At 40.0% G+C, this 20,927-nt stretch overlaps 1 protein-coding gene across 5 annotated transcripts in view; it reads left to right on the top strand.

The window, feature by feature from the left end:
• SLC25A12 (solute carrier family 25 member 12) overlaps positions 1 to 17,454 on the top strand; it is a 209,464-nt gene extending 192,010 nt beyond the window's left edge. For all 5 annotated transcript variants that reach the window (XM_040475386.1, XM_040475384.1, XM_040475383.1 and 2 more), the window contains 5 exons: positions 9,187 to 9,327; positions 11,621 to 11,759; positions 14,332 to 14,490; positions 14,604 to 14,694; positions 16,354 to 17,454. In XM_040475386.1, the coding sequence (XP_040331320.1) occupies positions 9,187 to 9,327; positions 11,621 to 11,759; positions 14,332 to 14,490; positions 14,604 to 14,694; positions 16,354 to 16,555 (732 nt within the window). In that variant the 3' untranslated portion in view covers positions 16,556 to 17,454. The remainder of the gene's footprint in view (positions 1 to 9,186; positions 9,328 to 11,620; positions 11,760 to 14,331; positions 14,491 to 14,603; positions 14,695 to 16,353) is intronic.
• The last annotated feature ends 3,473 nt before the right edge of the window (positions 17,455 to 20,927 follow it).

Genomic DNA, 20,927 nt, shown 5'->3' with positions numbered 1-20,927 from the left:
ATTTCCTTTATATATTTAGGTGCTTCTATGTTGAGTGCATAAATATTTACAAATGTTATATATTCTTGCTGTATTGACTCTTTTATCATAATATAATGCCTATCTTTGCTTGATTAACAGTGTTTTAAAGTTTGTTTTGTCTGATAAGTATAGCCACTCTGGCTTTCTTTTGGTTTCCGTTTGCATGAAACATCTTTTTCTGTCCTTTCATTTTCAGTCTGTGTATGTCCTTACATTTGAGATGAATCTCTGGTAAGCAGCATATAGATGGGTCTTGTTTTTTTATCCATTCAGCTTCTTTATGTCTTTCAGTTCAAAAATTTAGTCCATTTATGTTTAAAGTAATTACAAGTAGGTGTGTGCTTATTGACATTTTGTTAATTGTTTTCTGGCAGTTTTGTAGTGACCTTCTGTTCTTCTTGTTCTCTCTTCTTGTGGTTTGGTGCCTTTAGTGTTATGTTTAGATTTCATTTTCATTATCTTTTGTGTATCTACTATAGGTTTTTGCTTTGTGATTACCATGAGGCTCACCTATATCAGCCTGTATGTATACTAGTCTATAATTTTTTAATGTTTATTTATTTTGGAGCGCCTGGGTGGCGCAGTCGGTTAAGCGTCCGACTTCAGCCAGGTCATGATCTCGCGGTCCGTGAGTTCGAGCCCCGTGTCAGGCTCTGAGCTGTCAGCACAGAGCCCAATGTGGGGCTTGAACTCGTGAACCATGAGATCATGACCTGAGCCGAAGTTGGACTTAACTGACTGAACCACCCTATACTAGTCTATTTTATGTTGATAACAAGTTATGTTTGAATGCATTCTAAAATTCTACTTTTTTACTACGCTCACCTCCAATTTTATGTTTTTGATGTCACATTTTATATCTTCTTATTCTGTGAATTGTTGTAGTTATTTATACTGCTTTTATCTTTTAACCTTCATGCTAGCTTTATAAGTCATTAGTCTACTACCTTTGTTGTACATTTACCTTTACTGGTACAGTATTTACTTTTTTTTTTTTTTTAATTTTTTTTTCAACGTTTTTTTATTTATTTTTGGGACAGAGAGAGACAGAGCATGAACGGGGGAGGGGCAGAGAGAGAGGGAAACACAGAATCGGAAACAGGCCTCAGGCTCCGAGCCATCAGCCCAGAGCCTGACGCGGGGCTCGAACTCACGGACCGCGAGATTGTGACCTGGCTGAAGTCGGACGCTTAACCGACTGCGCCACCCAGGTGCCCCCAGTATTTACTTTCATATGTTACTTTGTTACCCAACCAGTACCCTTTCTTTTCAGCTTAAAGAAGTCCCATTAACATTTATTTTTAGGCCAGTTTAGCAGTGATGAGCTCCTTTAGTTTTTGCTTGTCTGGAAAACTTTACCTCTCCTTCAATTCTGAATGATAATCTTGCTAGCTAGAGTATTCTTGGTTGGGAGATTTTGCTTTCAGCACTGAATATATCATTGCCATTCCCTTATGGCCTGCAAAGTTTCTGTTGAAAAATCTGCTAATAGTCTCATGGAGTTCCCTTCTATATAACAGGTTCTTTTTCTGTTGCTGCTTTTAAGATTATCTCTTTAACTTCTGAGATTTTAATTACAGTGTCTCTTGCTTTGAATCTCTTTGGCTTCATCTTATTTGGAACTCTCTGGGCTTCCTAGATCTGGGTGTCTGTTTCCTTCCCCTGGTTAGGAAAGTAGTGAGCCATTATTTCTTCAAATAAGTTATGTCTCTTTCTCTCTCTTTTCTCCTTCTAGGAGAATTTTGTTCTGCTTGATGTTGTGCTATGAGTCCCTTAAGCTATCTTCACTTTTTTCCTTTTGCTGCCCTGTTTGGTTGAGTTCTGCCCTGTCTTCCTGGTCACTTATCCTTTTTTTCTGCTTCATCTGGTCTGCTCTTGAATCCATCTAGTTTATTTTTCAGTTCAGTTATTGTGTTTTTCAGCTCTGTAACTTCTTTTTTGTACTTTTTTACATTATCAGTCTCTTTATTGAAGTTTCTTCATCTATTCTATCAAGAATGGTGAGCATATTTATGATCATTACTTTGAACATTTTATCAGGTAAGTGACTTCTCTCCATTTCATTGTTTCTTTCATTAGATATTTTTTTCCTGGAATTTTATCTTATTATTTCATTTAGGACATATTCCTGTATTTCCTCTATTTGTTTGACTCTGTTTGTTTCTCTATCGTAAGCAAAACAGCCATCTCTCCCAGTCTTGAAGTGCTCATAGGAAGACTGGGGATGTGTTTCTATCTGCTGTCTGTGTACCCTGGGGATGGTAGTCTGTCAGGAACTGTCTCTCCAATTGTTTCAGTCCTGTGGACCCCAGAAATGCAGGCCTCCTGACCACTACAGCCAGATGCTTGTCAAGGGGCATCCCCTGTGCAGACTGCTTATACCCACTTGCTTTGGCAGGGCCACAGGAGAGGGCAGGGCCAGGGCAAGCTCACTTGCCAGGTTTAGCAGGACCAGGGCTACAGAAGAGGGCAGGCCTGGGGTAAGGCTGCCCACTGGGTTTAGGCAGGGCAAAGCTGCAGAATAGTGCAGGGTCAGGGCAAGTGATGCTAGCAAGGAGAGGAAGAATGCAAGACTGATGCCTACCAGTGCCAGCACTAGCAAGGCAGGAGAGTGCACAACCTGTCCCCAGAGAGGATTCCAACAGACCCTTGTCCTTCCAGCAGATACTTTATGTCTAGCCTATGGATCTCTTTCATGTATGGTCTAGGTGCCCTTTAAGCTGCTGCTTTTACACTGGGTCCCAGGGTGAGTGAGTATGTGCACAAGCCCTTCAAAAGGGGAGTCTCCGTTTCCTTCAGCCCTTGGGTCTCCTGGAAGTGAGCCTCACTGGTTTTTAAAGTCAGACATTTTGGGGGGCACTTCAGTGGCTCAGTTAGTTGGGCATCCGACTTCGGCTCAGGTCATGATCTCGCGGTTCGTGGGTTCGAGCCCCATGTCGGGCTCTGTGCTGACAGCTCAGAGCCTGGAGTCTGCTTCGGATTCTGTGTCTGTCTGTCTGTCTGTCTTCTCTCTCTCTCCCCCTCTCTCTTCCTCCCCTCCTCATGCTCTCTCTCTCTGTCTCTCTCAAAAATGAATAAACATTGAAAAAAAATTAAAAAAAAATAAAGTCAGGCATTTTGGGAACTTGTCTGTCTAGTACAGGTCCCAAGGGTTGGGGTACCTGATATGGGGCTCGAACCTGTTGCTTGTCAGGGATATACTCTATATTTGTGATTTCACTCTAGAATGGGTGGGGTTTTTGGCAATACTGCATCTCTGCCTATTATACCTATCTCCATGTGGCCTTTTTATCTGTTGTGGAGGAGCTGTTGAGCTAGTTTTTAGGTCTTTTTTGGAGAGAATTGTTCCATATGTAGTTGTAGATTTGGTGTGTTCTGGGTTTTCTCATACTACCATGTTGACCTGCCCACTCTGTGGTTGTTTTTTCAAAGAAAAGTTTACGTAGAGTTTCTTAGACATATCTGTAAACTTAAATGGGAAAAAAATTAATGTCTTTCCAAGTCAAAAACGCAGAAGGTTTAACAGTCTAAATAGACTAACCTATATGTAGTTTTTAAACATCTCTCTAGTAAGTACCTGTTTTTATGTTTAAACTCTAACCAGAGCACTTACCTGCCTGATCACATTAACTCTTTCAGGGAGTGTATACTTCTGAATGGATAGAAGTCATACAACTCAGGGTGTATTTATTGTTCAGCAGAAGGCTAGTGTAATCTTAATGTGTTGCAGATATTCTTCGCCCTGTGTGAACATACCTCCTGAACAACTTGTCCCTTCCCTTGATATCTTGCTTTCAGTCTACGGTGCTCTCACATTAGTGCACAAGAGCTCTGTGAGGTATATTGGGCTGTTATTGGGATCCCTATTGTCATATAGGAAACCAAGGAATGGGAAGGGTATGACCTATCCAGGGTTACAAAGTCAATGACACTATAGGTCAACAAACCTAGAATCTTTCCACTCTTCCATGCTTCCTCCTTTCAGTCTATGCATGCACACAACTGTAGGTGCAGCAAGAGGTCCATTTGTTAGTTGGAGCATCTACTGACCCTAGGGCCAAGATTTGTAGCTAGCCAGCTCATTATACTGTGTCTTCCTCAACGAGCTGAGTTTGCACATCTCTAAAGAGTTGCTTGGGAGCAGTCTCTCCACCTCCCATCCCCCCAATCAGTGTGTTCCCAACTTGATGCTTGCATATTTATGTGAGCACATACATATGTGTACAAGTTCAAAGTCCATATATATTTATGTCAGAGGGGCTCATGATAGATACACAGATTCTGACTCTTCCTTTACTCTTGTGAGAGGTATGTGTAGTTTTATCTATTCATATCATAACACCCTCACATATATTAGTGACTCAACAATGAGAAAATTGTACTTTAGTCCTTTTAAGTTATCATGGTCCTAGGCTATTTTAGAAAGAACCATTAATATTTCCCATTGCTTTATAAAATATGTAAGAATGTTTGGTTGATGGTATCTGAGACAGAGTCACTGTCTGTTCCTATACTTCTGGACTCAGTCCTGATGACAGTTAATTCTGTGATTTTTATTTGTTTGGCTATTTTAAATGCACATAGTTTGTACATCTGCTCAAGTTCCTGGTCTGGCCTTAAACTGAAATTAGATTTTCATCAATATCTGTAAGGAAAGACTTTATAATGAATTGTTCAGATTGTGGTTAGAGGGAAATATTTCCAAACTACAGGAGAAACAGATCAAAGAAGAAAGTAAACAGGAGACTTGGCACGAGCAGGGCCAGGTCCTCCTGCCTCTTTGTGGACTCTGCCCCTGGGGCAGGATTGTGAGGGCAGGAGGTTGAGCAGGCCTGATCCTGTGTGCAGCCCCTTGGCCTCGGGCACATCAGAGGCTTGGTGACATCTCAGTTTTCCATCCTTTTTTCCTGACTTTTGCTGTCCACTTTAGTTGGTTTATTTTCTCATTAAGAAAAAATTTATGTGACACAAGATTGAATGGAAGTGTTTACATTCTTTCTCTTTCTGTTATATATAGATAACCTTCATTCAAAATGGGAGTTGTTCTCTTTTATTGTGTCATTTGTAATTCAATTCTAGAACAAAGAAACAACTTAGTACTGAAAGTGAAAGCTTCTAAAACATAGTTTTAATATCAATGCTTGCTTCTCTCTATAAAAATAGGCAGCAAATTTGAAGAGGGAAATTTAGCAAGTAGAAGTTTAGAAGTTAATTTTGGTGATTTGATGAGTGAAACAAGTTCCTCAAAGGTATTGTATGGAGTGGCGTTATCTAATGTAAGCATCAGTACAAGGAGCAGCAGGATGGCAGATGAGACCGTGTCCATTTAAGACTGTATAGCTGTGTATCATCATAATTTAATTTGAAATTTTATATATCTTGGTGTCTGTTATTTCAGATCACTATCTATATTTGGTTAGATTGCTTGATGTTCATACCTAAATAGATGGATAAGCCTGTTTAAAGTTTTGGATCCACAGATAACTAGTGCTAACTAGTTTTTAAGATGCATTCAACGTATATAAATTCCCAAATTTATTCTGGGGAAGAATGTGTGAAAGAGGACATAGTCTATAAAAGAAGTCATTGTTTCTAAGACCAGTTCTGTTTCTCATTATTTTTTTCTATTTTTTGTTTTTGAGCAGTTAATACATTTCATAATTCATAATTTAAAAGGTACAATAGGATATGCTTTCAGGTACACATTTCTCTTTCCAGGAGGCAACCAATATTTTCATCTCTAAGCCATTCCAATTTTGATGAACTTAGGTTAATTCTGACATATTGGTCATCAGTGGATACCTATATTTTATGTTTTGTTTACGTTGGCATGATTTTATTATGATCCTATTACCTGATCAAGAGCATATAATTGTTTCCACCTAACTCTTTCCTTACTTGGGCATTTACATTCTTTTGTTTAATTTATTGCTCTTTAAAGTAGTAAACATATTTGCATATTTGTAAAAAGCAAAACATATGGACATATTTGTAAAAATATACTTTTTATTCTATTGTAAAGTTATCATATTTTTATTTCACAATTTAACACTTCTGAAATTCAGCATATTCAGTGATTATATTTATCATAACCAGGGCTTTTTCCCTGTGAAAAGCTGTTTTTAATGTAATAATATTACTTAAAATCAGTAGAGCCTTAAAATAGAAATGATATTTTCCTATATTTGTGTTTCAGAGTGGAAACAATTAAGAATGTGATAAAACCTGGGGCACCTGGGTGGCTCAGTCGATGAGTGTCCAGCTCTTGGTTTTGGCTCAGATCATGATTTCACAGTTTCATAGGTTCAAGCCCTACATCAGGCTCTGCTCTGGCAGGATGGAGCCTGCTTTGGATTCTTTCTCCCTCTCTGCCACTCCCCGACTCACACTGTCTCTGTCTCTCTCAAAATAAATGAATAAACTTCAAAAATGTTTTTAAAAACGTGGTAAAACATAATCTTTGTTCTGGGTCACTAGATTTCTTACTAGAGCAATTGAATTAACTGCAGATTTTATCCCCCCATCTCATGTCCCCAGTTTAGGTCAATCTCAGAGTTCGGAAAAGGACAGCACATATTTGCCATGTGTGTTTCCCTTTAATTGTTACGAAATATCCAAAGTTTTAGACAACTTAAATAGTCATTTTTATTATTTTTTAAATTATTCAATGTTTCTGGATAGTATTTGCCTACATATTCCTGGGTCTATCATAAAATATAAGTAAATTTTAATAAATATAATAGAATATAAATAAATATAATAAAATACAAAAGTATAAGTTTTACCGCATATACAGACTTGTGCAATTGCTAGATGTTTTCCTCCTTCAAATATAGTAGAGTATGTAGGTGTGAATGAAACTCATAGATATGTGCCTTGCTATAGTGTCATTGCTTTGTTGTTTATATGCTCGCTTATCAGATGTATGTATAAATCCAAATCAGTTTAGTTTTGTCATTATGTCCAGTGCATTGTCAGGACTTTGTATGCATTCTGGGTAACAGATCTTCAAAGCACACAACAGTTACTGTGTTACACGTTACATGTACACTGAGAAAGAAATGTAAGAGTTGTTAAAGGAGTGCAAATCTCAGTAAACTGGCAGTTATTTCCAGAAGGGTGTGGCGAGCCGGGGAGGAGGAAGTGTGGGCTGGGAGACTGCTGGTTGGAATACTCTTGCTCTGTGGGATGTTTTAATTTACTAATGATTAAAAACATGGAAGAACTTTGTATTTATTTAAACATGATGTTCATATTTAATGTGAGGATCACCCAAGGTTTGGCATCATCTGGTGGTGACAAAGTTTGGGGGTTATAATCAAAATTTGTGTTTCTATTATTATTTGTTTAATTCTGCTTTAGTTGAGAACGTAAGGTGCATTTTCCCAAAGATGGTCTTTGCAACCATTATTTAAACAAGAGATTTCAGGGAAGTAGTAAACTTTTTCAATTCGTTTGGTCTTTAATACTAGCTGCAGGAGCAATTACTTGGATTATCATTTTAACATAATTTTTTACCCAGCAATCCTTTTGAAAGTATTGTTTGCTTAGATTGAAACATTGAAATGCTTCCTTCTGCCTGCAGTGCAACAGATTAAAAGAGAGGGAAACACAGGCAAATCAACATGTAAAATTGGGTCACGTATCATTTGGGGACTTGTGTGCCAGTGGTCTGGATTGTTGACTTGGGAGCTGCAGGAGACCCAGAGAGAGACAGCAAATTGCTCGCCCCCTGAGCTTGGTGGACAAAAAGGGGATTAGGGCCCTGGGGGATCCAGGACAGTAAGCTGCCCACGAAGTGGAAAGGAATCTCCCGTCAGTGTTGGCAGTCGTGGATGTCATGGATGGGAGTGAGGGGTCAGGATTGGAGCAGGCGTAGTTGAGGGGTTTCCAGCTCCGGCCAGTTAGCAGAATGGCTGAGACTTGCTGCCCCATGAAAGTAGGACTGGAAGGACTGTGGGTTTTAGATAAATGAACAGGGATGGGGGTGAAGGTAGAGTGTTGGGTTTTATGGGTATTGTTTGCAATATTTCTATACCTGTGGAACTATAGTGCCCCAGTGAGGCCTTTCCTGTTTCCTGATTCACATGTGACTTGCTGTTGCAGGAAGTTACAATTATAGAATATAATTATGACTATATGAATATGGTTATGATCGTGTAATATAAACAGCTACAGTTCAGATGAAGATGTGTAAATGAAATTTTTTCACTTCATGGAGATGTATATATTTATGTTTTAACAAATGTATTTTTATGTATCCATACACATACACACACCCATATACGTTTTTTACTTTCTTACAAAAACCAAAAAAAAAAAAAAAAAAAAGTTGGTAGCAGTTTTGTTAAACATTCTTCTTTTTTTTCTCCTCGACTAGTTAACAGATTTCAGATGCAAATACACCCTCATTATCCAAATTCAAATCCCTGTCACTCACCACCATTGTGGAGTGTGGCTTTGATTTGCCAGTTTTGTACTCGTGGTAACTAGAGGTTCCACTTCCTAGCAGTTTTTCTGGTTTTGTCTTAATACTGAACATGTCTTTCTACATTCTCTCCTTTTAGCTGTGTATCTGTCTCCAGAGTTTTGCTCAGGATAATATATTTTAGAATTTGAACCATGGGAGACTTTTCCCCTCTGACTTAAGGCACGTCTGTGGGGGCGAAGTTGTGTTAATTGCTTTACAATCCACGGCAGTGGAAATGGGTGGCTGAGCTAAAAAGAATGATTGCTAAGAAAAGAAAAAAAACAACTGTAGATCCAAATTTTACCTCCAGCTTACAAAAGATACCAACCAGTCTTCTGCCATCACTTTCCCTTTCATTGGGGAACTCCCTACTGCCTCATCTGGCTTCACTTTTGTTTTCCAAATGAGTTTATTAGTTTTGCCATTTTGGGTGCTGAGTTGACTCTGGAAAAACTGGTCTGAGAAATACTCCTGACATTTCAGATAGAAACAAACCCAGACATAGATTGACTTGAATTTGGGACCATCCCTGTGGGCCCCTCCATTATTGGCCGAAGCGTGGGACTCTCAGTCTCCTGTGAAGAGGGAAGAGTAAAGTGGTACCATGTAGAGGCTTTTCTGGATTTTTCTTGGTTACACTGTCAGTCGGTCTCTGATTTGGAAATCTGCTTCTGTCTCTCCTCCCTTGCCTACAGGCTGGCGGCTCTCAAGTCATCTTTACTAATCCATTGGAGATAGTAAAGATTCGCCTGCAGGTAGCTGGAGAAATCACCACAGGACCCAGGGTCAGTGCTCTGAATGTACTCCGGGACCTGGGACTTTTTGGTCTGTATAAGGTGGGTAGATTCCCTTGGGTTATCTCAGTAGACAGCTTATAATGTACTCAATAGAACCGTGAAAGAATGTGGAAACCAGGCTTCTCCCTCCAAACTGGAAAAGTAATTTTGTCCAGCAGGGTAGTCCCTTGAGTACAAAATCAGACAACAAGAAGAAATCAGGACACTTCTATTAGAGGCAGTGGGATATACAAACACACTCTCCTGTTGTCATCTTCAGGCTTTTATGAGGCTGCCAGCAGGGAGGCCAGCACTGCAGACCTGCTGGCTTTAGGCTCACAGCCTTTTATTTGACCACAGGTTTGGGAAAAGTTTCTTTGGTGTTCTCTTTGGGCTGTTTTAGGACTTCAAAATAGTCTTGTGTTTATTTTGAGTCTGAGTTATCTCTATTGTTATCTTCCCAGTAGGAGCTTCTGTTTGTCTTAATAATTTGACCACAGTGAAACAGTAGTAGAGTTTGGTAGAATTCAGGTCTTAAGAAGTTAAGTGGTAGGATTTGTCAATAATGAATTCCATTAAAAAAAAAAAAACAAAAAAAAAAAAACCAGAGTGTACTGTACTTTAGCAGAATGCCAGTCAACAGATTCCTTCCCTGCAGGTATACTTACTCCCATCATTACAGATCAGATGTAATGGAGCAGAAGCTATTATTTTTCTTAAACAAGGAAGAGTATTTCTTTCCATTCTTTTGCCTGGTATAAGAGGGGAATACGTAAATTTAGCTGCTATTAGACAACTGTGTTTCCACAGCATCTGATTTATTTATAGATCTGTTGCTGTAGATATGTGTAAATTGGCTTCTGGAGCTGCAAATTAGAAATTAGAATTTCTCTAGGTTAGATTCACACAGGTACAGGGCTCTTGGGAGACCAGTAAACCAATGATGCTTGAATCTTGGGAGAGTTCTGTATACATTCCCTCCCCTTCACCCGCAATTTCCATCCTTTTTTTGGAATTAACCTTTGAGAGCTAAATTTATTGATACTGTTTCTGTCTGTATCATTCTTCAGAGAGTTCTTGGAATTTTTTTTTTTCAACGTTTATTTATTTATTTTTGGGACAGAGAGAGACAGAGCATGAACGGGGGAGGGGCAGAGAGAGAGGGAGACACAGAATCGGAAACAGGCTCCAGGCTCCGAGCCATCAGCCCAGAGCCTGACGCGGGGCTCGAACTCACGGAGCGCGAGATCGTGACCTGGCTGAAGTCAGACGCTTAACTGACTGCGCCACCCAGGCGCCCCTGGAATTTTTTTTTTTTTTAATGTTGGAGTTTGTCTTTTGAAAACAGAACCATTAGGGAAACAAGTGCCAAAGACAGTGTATTGGCCTGGCTAGATAAAGCCCTGGGCAGTAGAATAGCATGGGCTACTAACCAAGCTGAGGGAGGCATTTATTGTGAGCTTTCTACTCCCGTGGAAACTTCCGCTAAAATAATTTGTCCTAGTTCCCCACCCCTGCCCCTCCTCTGCTGTTCAGGACATGGGGGCCCAGGAGGGAAGATTGGTGGTTTCTTTTTTCCCCTTTTGTAGAATAGTCACCTTTCTTTTCCACTGCCATTGTCTGTAGCTTCTTAACTGGTACTTCATGGGTTCTAAGCTGTGTAGATCGAATTGGTGAATTGTTAGAACTGTGGGCTGCCTTTGCTGCTTACTTTGGAATCAAGCTATTAACCTTGGGTTCCCAAGTCTGTTGCCACTCATGTCCTTCCCCATTGCATCCACCAAAGCCACACGGAACAAGCAGCCTGGAAGTTTGAGAATTAAATTTTTTTAAACTTAGAATCTGAATCTGGGGGTGCCTGGGCGGCTTGGTTGAGCGTCCAACTTTGGCTTAGGTCATGATCTCACGGCTCATGGGTTTGAGCCCTGCGTTGGGCTTTGTGCTGACGGCTCGGAGCCTGGAGCCTGCTTCAGATTCTGTGCCTCCCTCTGTCTCTGCCCCTCCCCTGCTTGTGCTCGCTTTCTCTCTCTCTCTCTCTCTCTCAAAAATAAATAAACATTAAAAAATCTCAATCTGTATTGGAAATGCCAGAAAATTCTTAGTTATCAGGATAACATCATTACCCACTTAATGAACTCTAGGACTCGAGTCCACAAGCCTTTCTCAAACTTTGAGCCATGTATATTTGTCTATGCTCCTCTCGCCACCCCCACCCCCCCGCCCCCCGTTTCTATTCCACATCAGTCCCCATGCTGTTTGAGGGAATACCTAATACTTGTCACCCTGGATCCCTTATGGGCATTCATAGCCCTGTTTACATAACTGTTTTGCGCTATTTCCTCACTTGTGACAGGGTGCCAAAGCGTGTTTCCTCCGAGACATTCCCTTCTCTGCAATTTATTTTCCTGTTTATGCTCATTGTAAACTACTTCTGGCTGATGAAAATGGACACGTGGGAGGTATAAATCTCCTTGCAGCTGGAGCCATGGCAGGTAACTAGAATTTTCTTTTTTAAACCAAAGAACCCTTCCCCCATTCTCTTTAAGAAGTACAGAATCTCTGTGTACTGTCTGCCTTTATTTCTGGAAGGTTATTGTTTGTATCTGACTTAGTTTAAATATGATCACTTTTTTTCCTTTGTGGGATGTGCTCTAATTCTGATGAGAGTTAATTACATTTGCATACTGTGGATAAACAGCATAATGCAGCTTAGCAACTCAGAGCCAAATTAGATCTGCCCATCTAAATTGGGCTTTCATCATTAATGTGCACCTCCCATGCCCCTGAAACCTTGGGTGTAGCCAAGCTAAGCATTAAGGTGGAAAAATTCTTCATCAAATCAGTTGCTTCATTGTATCTTATGTGATGCCCAGGTCTAGCCTGCCTCACTTGCTATTTCTGCATGTTGGAGTCCCCATGATTTGCCTTAGAACTTGAGCTTTCCTCATGATACTGTCGATGTTCCTTCTACCGTCATTCTAATTAGATCAAAGTAAGCAGTACTTTCCCAGCAAACTATCCCATACTCAAATGGGCATCTCTTCTCTGTCCTTTAACACTTTCTTTAATAATACTTGTTTGCGTAAGTTTTATCTTCTGTACTAGGCTGGGAGCTTTTTGCAGGGAGGAGTTTTATTCTCTTTATCCTTACTCTCCCTTTGTGGCCAGCATGGTAATAATAGGAGCTCAAAAAATGTCAGTGGGATAAATGAAAATCTTCATCTGGTCTAAGATCCCAAATTAGACACAAAAGAAATTCCATCTGAAAGAGGAGCCTAACACATGCAGGAAGGTACTAAGATGTTTTCTTTTGATCGCACAGGCCTAGCCTTCCTCTTGAAGGAGCTGACTGGGGATAGTAGGGGAGGACCACGTGTCCTTGGCTGCACCGGCACTCAGAAATGACAGAGGAAGGAAAAGGCATGTGTTTGCTCTCCATTACTGCTGGTCAGAGATAGAAACATGAAGGGTGTACACAGACCCAAACGGAGTCCCCAGATGCTGGTGTAGGTCTAAATGCCTGGACTCGTGGTGCCATATAGCTCTCACTGGGTTCATTCTCCTCTGGTGCCCTGGCTATACAGCAGAACAGCCTGAGCACTTCCTGAAGTGTGGGGTGCATATGGTGGGGTTCTAAGGGTGTTGGGATGGACCATGTTCTTGTCCTCGCCCACGATGACAGGGAATGACTTGTGATGGTTAAAAAAACTCTCCAGGGAGCTCTGAGTCCTTATTTGGGGTCTACCAAATCCCGTGTCCTCTGGCCTTTGCTATTTCAGTCAACTGCACATTTGAAAGCCAGAAAAACTATCTGCTCTGTCTTGGCACTGAGTGCTCATCCAGCCTCTTTTGGGTACTCACCAAAGGCTCCCAGTTTTAAATGGGGCCAGGAAATTTTCCCTCCAGACTTTGGCCTGTGCTTTCCAGTCAGCAGCAAAAAACCAGCCAAAGAACAGTCTAATCGTGGACAGGCATTTTGCCAACAGTTGATGGAACCAAGGAAACATTTCCATGGAACTGTCAGCACCAACTTTTTGCCCACAGATACTCGATGTCAAGTTTTCATAATGGAAGATGATTTTTTCTCATTTTTTTTCCAGTGAAGTCTTGCTGGCAGGGCCTGAGAACATTTAGAATTCAGAACATTCCAAAGACAGGCAATTTTCCTTGTTTCATCTGAATACGGTGCAGGGCCATGTGGAAGGGGGGGTATTCGCATCATCCTGTAACAGGCTCCCACAAAGTCCACTAGCTCCACCTGCCTGGTGATGATTCAGTGATATTCAGGCCATTTGAATATCTTCCCCCTGAGGAAGGTTATCTTGCACTTTATTCCCTGCTTTGTTTTATGTGAAAGACGTGGTTGTGAAATCCATTTTGGGTGTCCCGCTGCTGATCCATCTCAGCATGACCCCAGGGAGCTCACGCACGGGGAATAGATAATAAGGCCTTTTGATGATCGGTTCTCATATTGTTCCTTAACTGGTTGCCTGGCTGCCTCTGCCTCTGCTCCAATTGTAACTTCTGTCATGTAAGCGTGTCTGAAAGGAGTCCCAGTCAACTCTTGAGTTAGCCCTCAAACAGGTGAGTGGATATGAGTACTGACAGTCACCTTGCACAGTAAGATGACAAGAATCAGCAAAAACCACTGGTTTGTTGTCAGGTACATTTAACATCTCATTAAATGGACAGTGTCCTCATTTCTTACTATATACATAAATACTTGTGTCTTATTTACCAAAAAAAGGAGGTAAAATAATTGAAACCTAAAGAGGAATACTTGGGAATCATCCTGGTAATATTGCTGCATTTTTTCCTGTCACAGTTCTTTGGGATCATGCAGTATAGAGTGATTTTTCTAATTCATAAAGAAAAAAGAATTCTGTTCCACACTGAAGCAGCTAGTAGGCTTATGTGTCCTTTTTTCCAGGAGTGCCCAGGCATCTATTTAAGAAACTTTGAGTTAGAGCAGTTAAAGTTGCTAATTGTATTGTTAGATGTTAGCAGTATGTCTGTTCTTTTTAAGGTACTTTGCATGACTTACATGTGCCTTTCTCCTGACAGGTGTGCCTGCTGCTTCTCTGGTGACCCCTGCTGATGTCATCAAGACAAGATTGCAAGTGGCCGCCCGTGCTGGCCAGACGACATACAGTGGTGTCATTGACTGTTTCAGGAAGATACTCCGGGAAGAGGGGCCCTCAGCATTTTGGAAGGGGACTGCAGGTAGGGACTAGGGCCGCACAGAATGGCTGTCTGGTGTTAGGGACCTGCTCCCATTACTCACTCGTCGGCTTTGCCACAGCCATGTTAAGTATCCCCACTCCCATCTTTTTCAGCTCGAGTGTTTCGATCTTCTCCCCAGTTTGGTGTTACCTTGGTCACCTATGAACTTCTCCAGCGGTGGTTTTACATTGATTTTGGAGGCCTGTAAGTGCAGCTATTCAACTCCTTGTAAAAGAAAGCACCAAAATCAAAGTAGGCCTTTGGCCTACAAAGGCATTTTTGAAACTATTAGAAACTAGGAGGACAGAGAATATTACAGGACCAGTGCATTTAAAACAAACAGTGGGCTTGGGGTGCCTGGGTGGCCCAGTTGGCTAAGCATCCAACTCTTGATCTCAGCTCAGGTCTTGATCTCGGGGTTGTGAGTCCAACCCCTGCGTGGGACTGCACACTGGGCACGAAGCCTATGTAAAAAAAAAAAGTAAATAAAACAAACAGTGGGCTTGAGAAGCTTCAGTATCAGGGGAGTGAGACCTTGGTAGGGGGACATCATACACAGTATTAAGCAGTTACTTGGGGAAAGTGAAGGCAAGCAGCAAATTAAAATGTTATGTGAATAAATTATCTTTTTTAGTATAAGCAAATACTGAGCTTCATGGATCTAGGTCCTTATTATTTGAATTTATTATATGGTCTTTTAACCAGAAGTAATGTAAATTTGTGTTAGTAACATTTTAATGAACTTTGTTTCAAAGGCTCCATCAAGCCCTTTCATACCTCCAAGACTTCATTATTCACCATAATTTATGACTAGATAGGTATAGGTGTTCTTAGAGCTAACAAACAGGAAAAAAAGAGAGGTTATGCCCATGGACATGATCACTGGTGAGATCTAGGTCAGAAATTGGGCCACTTGAAGTCTGTTCTGAGAAGAAAAGGAACTACTTATTGAATCTGCTGAGGGGGGAAGGTTGTACCCGAGCAAGTACTTATCAGCTTTTCAGCAGATGATCAAATCCCGTATCTGGGTCTTCACCTCATAAACCTTTGACCCCCTTTCTTGCTCAGAGGCCAAATAGGAAATTAGCTGTTGAACCAAGAAGTAGAGGGACTTAAACAAAGGAAGTAAGAATAGTAGTCTCACAATTCCAGGCTTTTCTATGCTTTCAGATTGTGTAAACGTAAGATTTCTCTCTATTTCTCTTTAAATTTAGTAATACTTCATGAGTTTACTATTTAAAAAGTTAGCTTTTTAAATTTTTTTTTTTTTATTATTATTTTGAGAGACACAGACAGAGTGTGGGCAGGGGAGGGGCATAGAGAGAGAGGGAGACACAGAATCTGAAGCAGGCTCCAGGCTCCTAGCTGTCAGCATGGAGCCCGACGTGGGGCTCGAACTCACAGACTGTGAGATCATGACCTGAGCCAAAGTCGAACGCTCAACCAATTGAGCCACCCAGGCGCCCCAAAAGTTAGCTTTTTAAACTATGTCAGAATAAAAGAAAAATATAAACTTTTTATGACTAATTTATGCTTAGTACAGAAAATTTGGAAAATGGAAAAGTGTAAAAGAGAAAGTCACTCATAGTCCTGTTTCCCAGAGAGTTTTAATATTTAAGTGTATTTGTTTCTGATCTTTTTTCTGTGGACCTATTTATAAATTGAGACCACCAAAAAAAATGTGAATGTGTTGCTTTCCAAGCAGCTATAAATCATAACAAACGTAGCATAGATGACCAGGAACTATTCGGACGAACACTCCTCTTTGTGGCACATGGGTGAGGCTGAAAGTGTTCTCCCATCCTCATGTGCCGTCCTCATCAGTCTTGAGCGCACTAACCATTAGCTTTTTCCTATCAACAGCAAGCCCTCTGGCTCAGAACCAACACCTAAGTCACGCATCGCAGACCTTCCTCCTGCCAATCCTGATCACATCGGTGGATACAGACTGGCCACAGCCACTTTTGCTGGCATTGAAAACAAGTTTGGCCTTTATCTCCCCAAATTTAAAGCTCCTAGTGTTGCTGTGGTTCAGTCAAAGGCAGTGGCGGCGGCTGCTCAGTGATGAGACAACCACTGAGTGTGGCAAAATGGTTGCCCTGGAGAGAGGGGCCTCGAAGAGCAGCCCTGTAATGTATCCAGTCAGCTGCATGGTGCTGACTGAGCTGAGGAGTCAAACTATTCTTTCTATATGACATATACATATATTTGTTTATAAAGTAATCATTTGCCCAGGAAAAAGCGACAACGCAGTTTCAAGCTTTAGTCTTAAGTGTTGAAATGTTTTCTAAGCCTTGGCATGAATTAGTGTTCTAGACTGCTTTGCACAGCTTGCACTTATAGTGACTGTACATATTGTACATCTTTGTACAGAGACATCTTGGCACCTCATCCCAACAAATCACGTTTATAGAATGTAATGCGGTTCTAAGTGGCTTGAAATGTACAGAATGTTTTGAAAGTGTTTTATTAAGAGTCACACAAAAATAAATGTATTAAAATTAAATCCATTCTCTTATTGGTGACTTATAGAAATAAAGCATCAATATTGGATGTATTTAATTCCCAGCTCGTTTTCCATTCTGGAATAAAAAGGTATTTGCTGATAAGGAGGCATAATGAGGCCAAGTGCTTACACCATTGAATAAGAGATCCTTGGAAGATGCATGCTAGTAGATGCCAGAGGACCAGGCTAATGACTTGTGTGTGCTGATGTGTTTCCATTTGTATTTAATATGTGTATAGATTCTCCTCTGTTCATCAATCAAAAGGCATTTCCTAGACAGCTCCTCTCCTGTCAGTGGGCATACGGAAATAGGGATGTCTCCAGCATTACTGGCTTAGTTTTGCTTTCCTCTGACACAGCAAGGCAAGGGCCTAGCTTTTAAGATTAAAAGATACTTTGGCAATTTTCCTTCATATGGACATGTTTCCAATCAAAAATAAAATGCACACCAAAATGTATGCATGTAGTTGGATTTTCCTTCATAAATACTCTGATAGTGCTTTTTATTTTGATTCACTACCAGTTCCAAAGAACTCATGATCAGGAATCCCTCTCTCCCACTTCTATAAGAAAGTATTTGATTTGGAAAGGGCTCTGGGAGTGAGGGGAGGGAGGACGATAAAGAGAAGCTGTATCTTGGGATTTTTAGTGGGGTCTAGGTTCTTCCTTATGAATCCAAATACAAACTACTTATTCCAAAAGTCACTCACCCAGGATGTGATTACTAATTTAGATCTAAACATACATCTTGACAGCCACATCTACACTTTGCTGTGCTTGTGATTTGATGTGTACGTCAGAATTTACTTTAGCAAAGTGCTTTGGGAAAACATTATTGCTGTTGCCGATAAGCTGGGATAGGAGAATGTATGCAAATATTTTCAAGGGACAAACTTGGAAATAGACCAAGTCACTTAGTATCCTACACAACACTCATTACTTGATGGCTGACAGGTCTGTAACACAACTATAGGCACTCTCAGGCCCTCCAGCAACAAAAGACTTAGCTTTGAAAGCAAGTTATTTCCAAATGTATTCAGTTCTCATTGGAATGGAATAAATAACAATACAGTTGTTCACTATTGCCACCTGTTAAAAATACGCGAGTAGCCCATGGATATGTTCTTACAAAAGATTCATAGAATATCTGTGCATATAATTGACCTTTGAACAACTTGGGGGCTAGTGGTACCAACCCCCTGTGCAGTGGGAAATGGGCTATAACTTTTGACTCCTGAAAACTTAACTACTAATAGCTTACTATTGACCAGAAAGAAGCCTTACTGATAACAGGATCAATTAGCACATATTTTATATGTATTAAATAATGTATTCTTGTAATAAAATAAGCTAGAGCAAAGAAAATGTTAAGAAAATCATAACACAGTCCTGCATTGACGAAATATAAGTAGACCACACAGTTCAAACCCAAGTTGTTTGTAGGTCAACTATATAGAGAAAGATGTGAAAGTGCCCTCTTTACCCCGCTTCTCCCTTTACCACTTGCTTCCTGAGAGGTAATCACTGCTAATAGGTTAGAGTCTAAATTTGCAGTCTGTTTTTCATACATCTATATAATGATATATGTACATATTTATATTTTAAAAACAGGATTATGCTATGTATGTATTGTTCTGTGACTGTCGTTCACTTAATATCTTTGAGATCTTTCCATGCCAATTCATAGAGATTTATCTTAATTTTTAATAGCTGCGTAGTATTCCATAGTATGGTTATGGACACTTTTAGTAAATACTCCCTTATTGACATTCATTTTTTTTTTTTTTTTACTACTGCAAGAACTGCTGCAGTGAATGGTACACATCTTTGTACATATATTTTGAGTACATGTGCTAATATTTCATTAGCGTATTTGAAATTTGGACTGATAATTCACAAGATAATATGGGTTTTACATTGATGTCTGTATTGCCACATTGTTCTTCAAAAAGGCTTTATTGATTTACTTTCCTACTGACAGCATATAAGAATGCCTATTTCTTTGTAACCTCAGAAAAAATGGGTATTATCAGTCTTTCCTTTTAGGTAAATCATGATGGATGATCACTGTGGTTTTAATTTTTGTTTTCCTAATTACTAATGAGGCTGAATGTCTTTTCATATTTACTGGCCATTTGTATATTTTCTTATTGTGGAATATACAGAAAGTACATGAGACATACGTGTATGTATGTATATACACACATCTTTTAAAATCATAAAGTGAACACTAGTGTAACTACCCTGTCAAGAAATACAGTATTTCTAACACCTCTGAAGTTCCCACATGATTCTCCCCATCACACTCCTTCTCTCTTCTTTAACACCAGTCCTACTCTTCATTTCTTTATAGTTTTACAACCAAATATACATCCCTAAATATTTAGTTCATTTCTGAAATTTATGAGTCAAATTATATTATAGACTTTGAGACTTCTTTTGCTAAAAATGTTTATAAGATTCATCCATGTAATTGTATGTAGCTATGCTTTGCTTATTCCATTATATGAATATATTATAATTTTTCCATTTTAGTTTGGACATCTGGGTGGTTTCTAACTTGGGGATATTACAAATAGTGGATATTTTGTATGTGTATTCTAGAGTATGCACTTTATTTTTTTAATTTTTTTTTTTAACGTTTATTTATTTTTGAGACAGAGACAGAGCATGAACGGGGGAGGGTCAGAGAGAGGGAGACACAGAATCTGAAACAGGCTCCAGGCTCTGAGCTGTCAGCATAGAGCCCAACGCGGGGCTCGAACTCACGGACCGTGAAATCATGACCTGAGCCGAAGTCGGCTGCTCAACCGACTGAGCCACCCAGGCGCCCCTAGAGTATGCACTTTAAAAAAATTTAATGTTTATTCATGAGAGAGAAGGAGAGAGTGTGTGTGAGCAGGGGAGGAGCAGAGAGAGAAAGGCAGATATAGAATCCAAAGCAGGCTCCAGGCTCAGAGCTGTCAGCACAGACCCCCATATGGGGCTTGAACTCAAGAACTGTGAGATCATGACCTGAGCTGAAGTCAGACACTTAATTGACTGAGCCACCCAGGCACCCCTAGAGTATGCACTTTTTTTTTTAAGTTTATTAATTTCTACACCTATCATGGGGCTCAAACTCAATACCCTGAGATCAAGTCACATGGTCCCCTAATGAAGCCAGCCAGGCACCCCTAGAGTATGCACTTTTAAAAGGATATATACCTAAGAGTAGAACCAGAGAGGCACAGGTTCGTTAGATTCTTGCCAGGTCATACCAAACTATTTCCCAGAGATCCTTGTACTGATACACATTCACCCAAGGGTGTATTGGCTTTTTAATTTTTACCAAGCTGCTTGATGTTATCTCATTTTGGTTTTAATTAGCGTTTTCCTTATGTCAAGTGAGGCTGAATGAGCCTTTGATGTGTTCATATATATTGCCACATTGGTCTTCAAAAAGACGTACTTTCCTGCTGACAGCATATGAGAACGTCAACATGTTTACTGGCTTGGTGAGTGCAGTATGTGCTAAAGTATTTTGTTAATTTTTTCCCCAATAATTTGCAGGGGATTCTTATATTTATATCCTGGATACTAGTCTTTCATGAGTTGTGCTTGCAAAACCTTTCTCTAATTTGTGGCTTGTCTTTTCAGTGTTTTTGATATATTAACATTTTAATACGTTCAAATATATTTTTACCTTACAGTTAGCATGTTTTATATTTCACTTTAAAATTATTCTTTCTCTAGGTCATGAATATGGTTGCTATTTTTTTTCATAAAGGCTTTATAGTTTTGCCCCCCACATTGAGGTTTTATCCTACTTGGAAATGTCTTCGGTGTGTGGTAGGAGGTGATTTTTTTGCTTCTTTATATGGGTTAGTCTGTTGTCCCAGCCCTGTTTATTGAAAAGACCTTCCTTTCCCTACTGCTTTGAAGTGCCTTC

The sequence above is a fragment of the Herpailurus yagouaroundi genome, unplaced genomic scaffold, assembly GCF_014898765.1.
Source record: "Herpailurus yagouaroundi ecotype Mexico unplaced genomic scaffold, PumYag 140, whole genome shotgun sequence".
Taxonomy (NCBI): Eukaryota; Metazoa; Chordata; class Mammalia; order Carnivora; family Felidae; genus Herpailurus; species Herpailurus yagouaroundi.
Note: the sequence above shows the minus strand (reverse complement) of the source record. Positions and strands in the feature narration are given on the sequence as shown.